Raw genomic sequence first — 2,892 nt, 5'->3', positions numbered from 1 at the left:
AGCATATAAATATTAATATAAGATGAGTATTCATTGTCACTGTAATCAGTGTCAGTACCATGTATTATGCATACTGTGTAACAGCCGGAGTGGTTTATGAAAGCAACTAAACAGAATAAAGGTAGCTATTTTAATTTTAACAGCCTCTGAATACTCAATGTTGAAATGCAAACACCACTGAATTTATAGCTTTATCTTTTTTCTTTTAAAAATCATGTTTCTTTTTTTTAAAATCTGAATTCACCTCTTTAAAATTAAAATATAACATTACTTGAGTTTCACAAATGTGAAAACTCAAGTGTTCATAAATTCAGATCCATGACTGAAGTGTTTAAATGCTGATATTGATATAAAGTGGCTGTTAAAATGAAAATAAGACTTTCTCTTGTTTGCTAGCCTGCATTGTTTCAATCGACGGTTAAACACATAAAAAGACCGTCAAAGTGTTTGAATCTTACAATTTCCATCATGAAGTGAGTTGAGTGGCTTTCGGTGAGTTTCTGAGAGTCTTTAGGACTGTCAGGATGCAATTTCTCAGCAGAAATCGTCGAGTGAAAGTAGTTGTTGTGAAAGTTGAAACTTTTTCTGGAATAATCTGACGGTTTTGTTTTGTTATAAAATAAAGATGCACTCAACATAGCAACCATGGAATCCTCCACGTCACCGCGCGCTCTGCGCACGTGCGTCCTGACACTCACCTCTGTAATTAACTTGCAAAACACCTGAGATCAGGTCCATATTAAACTAGTGTAGAAATGCAGTCTGCACATCTGACTGCGTCCTCACTTATAGATAGAGGTTTGCTATCAGTCCGATGAACAGCGAGGGCTAATTGTAGGTTTTTGTTTCTGTTTTTGCAAATATTTGAGTAACATTGGCTAACTACAACCTCATGTGAGTCTGTATTACCACAAACTTTACATAAAATATTTCCCACTTTACCGATCTCAGAGTTGCCAACATCTAACTTAAGTTTTGTCTCTTTTACTTTGCTCCAGAACACCTTAAAATGCGCACCAAAAATGAATTTTAATGTAATTAAGAAGATCCTGCAATAGCTAAGTTTTACCATCACTGAGCATTATGTATTTGTTCACTGCAATAGAATAGAATAGAATAGAATAGAATATTCCTTTATTGATCCCCCATTGGGGGAAATTCCAAATGTTACAGCAGCATGAAAAAAGAAAAGTGAAATGTAACAAAGAAAATAACAATAACAATAACAATAAATAAGTAATAAAATAAGTATTTACATAGAGGAAATAAGGTATGTACACATAATAATAATTAAGTAATAGAATAGTATGTACACAAAAGATGGATTAGAGAATAGTACAAAAATTTGTTGTGCAAATTACTCTGGGATGAATTTTGGATGAAGCCAGTTTTGTTCCCATCAGCCAGTGATGCTGATGTTATAGAGTCTTATTGCAGACGGGATGAATGACCTGCGGTAGCGCTCCTTCTTGCAGGGTGGATGTCTCAGTCTGTTGCTGAAGGAGCTGCTTAAAGCCCCCACAGTCTCATGCAGTGGGTGAGAGGGGTTGTCCATGATGGATGTGAGCTTTGCTAACATCCTCCTCTCACCCACCTCCTCAATGGAGTCCAGGGAGCAGTCCAGGACAGAACCGGCCCTCCTGACCAGTCTGTTCAGTCTCTTTCTGTCCCGATCTGTGCTCCCTGCTCCCCAGCAGACCGCTGCATAGAAAAGAGCAGATGCTACCACAGTGTCATAGAATGTCCGGAGCAGAGTCTTGCACACTCCAAACTGTGTATCCATCTGTGCAACTGTGCAACTGTGTGTATGTGTGTTTGTGGTCATCACACAGCAGCGGGATGGATATTTGCGTCTCCACATTGACAGGCCTGCTGTGCGCATTTTACGCACGTGGCACAGCGCCGGTAACTCCATCAATTCGACCTATTTACATCGCCAGCAGGATCAATAAGGATCTAACTGTAAGTGACCTCCAGAGATTTCTATATATAAACCTATTTTGCTCCTAAACTCACAGATTCCTGCTTTATTTAGTAAAAACATCTGTAACACAGCAGGCGTCTTCAGGATGAGTCCAGCTCCATCACAGCTGTCGGGACATTTTTATTACAATTAAAAACAAAGTACATTTCCCCATAGTATATTTTTTTTCTGTAGCGTTCATTCAATTATAATATAGAGTGTATAATTGTGTAGTTTAAAAAGAGATTGCGCATAGAACCGCACCATCCAAGATGTGTGTTACCAGAGATAACATCAAATGAGAAAAGTTGATCTACAGTATGATAAATATTTCAATAGAAATAATATGATACAGAATGCCTTAGATCTTTAATGCATTAAAAAAAAAAAAAAAAAAAGATTCCAGCCTTTTTTTAGGGCCCTCCCTATTTTGGGACCCGGGTTTCCTCTATTCCCCTAAGGCCCGCTTTAATTAATAATTATATACATTCATATCACTCTGCAGGTGTTTGTCCTAATGCCTCTATGTTTTCAGATGATTGTTTTTTGTTTGTTTTTTTCAGTTTGTGTTTTGGAAATAATTTTCTCCATTTGCCAAATATGGTTCTCAGGTGGAAAATATCAAAAATGACAAATTCCAAGGCAAACGCCCAGAATGACACCCAAAAATTATGCTTTGATGACTGTAGGATCAAAAATTGCAGGTTGAATGGGTGTCAAGGGGAATTTCGCACTCAACAATGCAACAATGCAACAATTTTGTTTCCACAGTTTATTTTAGACTTATTGTTGGACCTGAACTGGAAATTCAAAGATTAAAAAAAATACACAAAATGTCAATGCCAAAATGTATTCTATATGCATAAACACAGCCAAAATTATCAAAAAATGAAGAAAAGTACTTAAAATGCACCAAACAGTCCCTAAGG

The 2,892-nt window shown here is 37.0% G+C and overlaps 1 protein-coding gene across 1 annotated transcript in view; it reads right to left on the bottom strand.

The window, feature by feature from the left end:
• LOC148187558 (uncharacterized) overlaps positions 1-1,783 on the bottom strand; it is a 5,407-nt gene extending 3,624 nt beyond the window's left edge. The window contains exon 1 of the mRNA XM_088087579.1: positions 1,595-1,783. Coding sequence (XP_087943705.1) covers positions 1,595-1,783 — 189 coding nt within the window. The remainder of the gene's footprint in view (positions 1-1,594) is intronic.
• Positions 1,784-2,892: the final 1,109 nt, after the last annotated feature.

The sequence above is a fragment of the Plectropomus leopardus genome, chromosome 14 (assembly GCF_026936395.1).
Source record: "Plectropomus leopardus strain MGB_pleo_1.0 chromosome 14, ASM2693639v1, whole genome shotgun sequence".
NCBI classification, from domain to species: domain Eukaryota; kingdom Metazoa; phylum Chordata; class Actinopteri; order Perciformes; family Serranidae; genus Plectropomus; species Plectropomus leopardus.
Note: the sequence above shows the minus strand (reverse complement) of the source record. Positions and strands in the feature narration are given on the sequence as shown.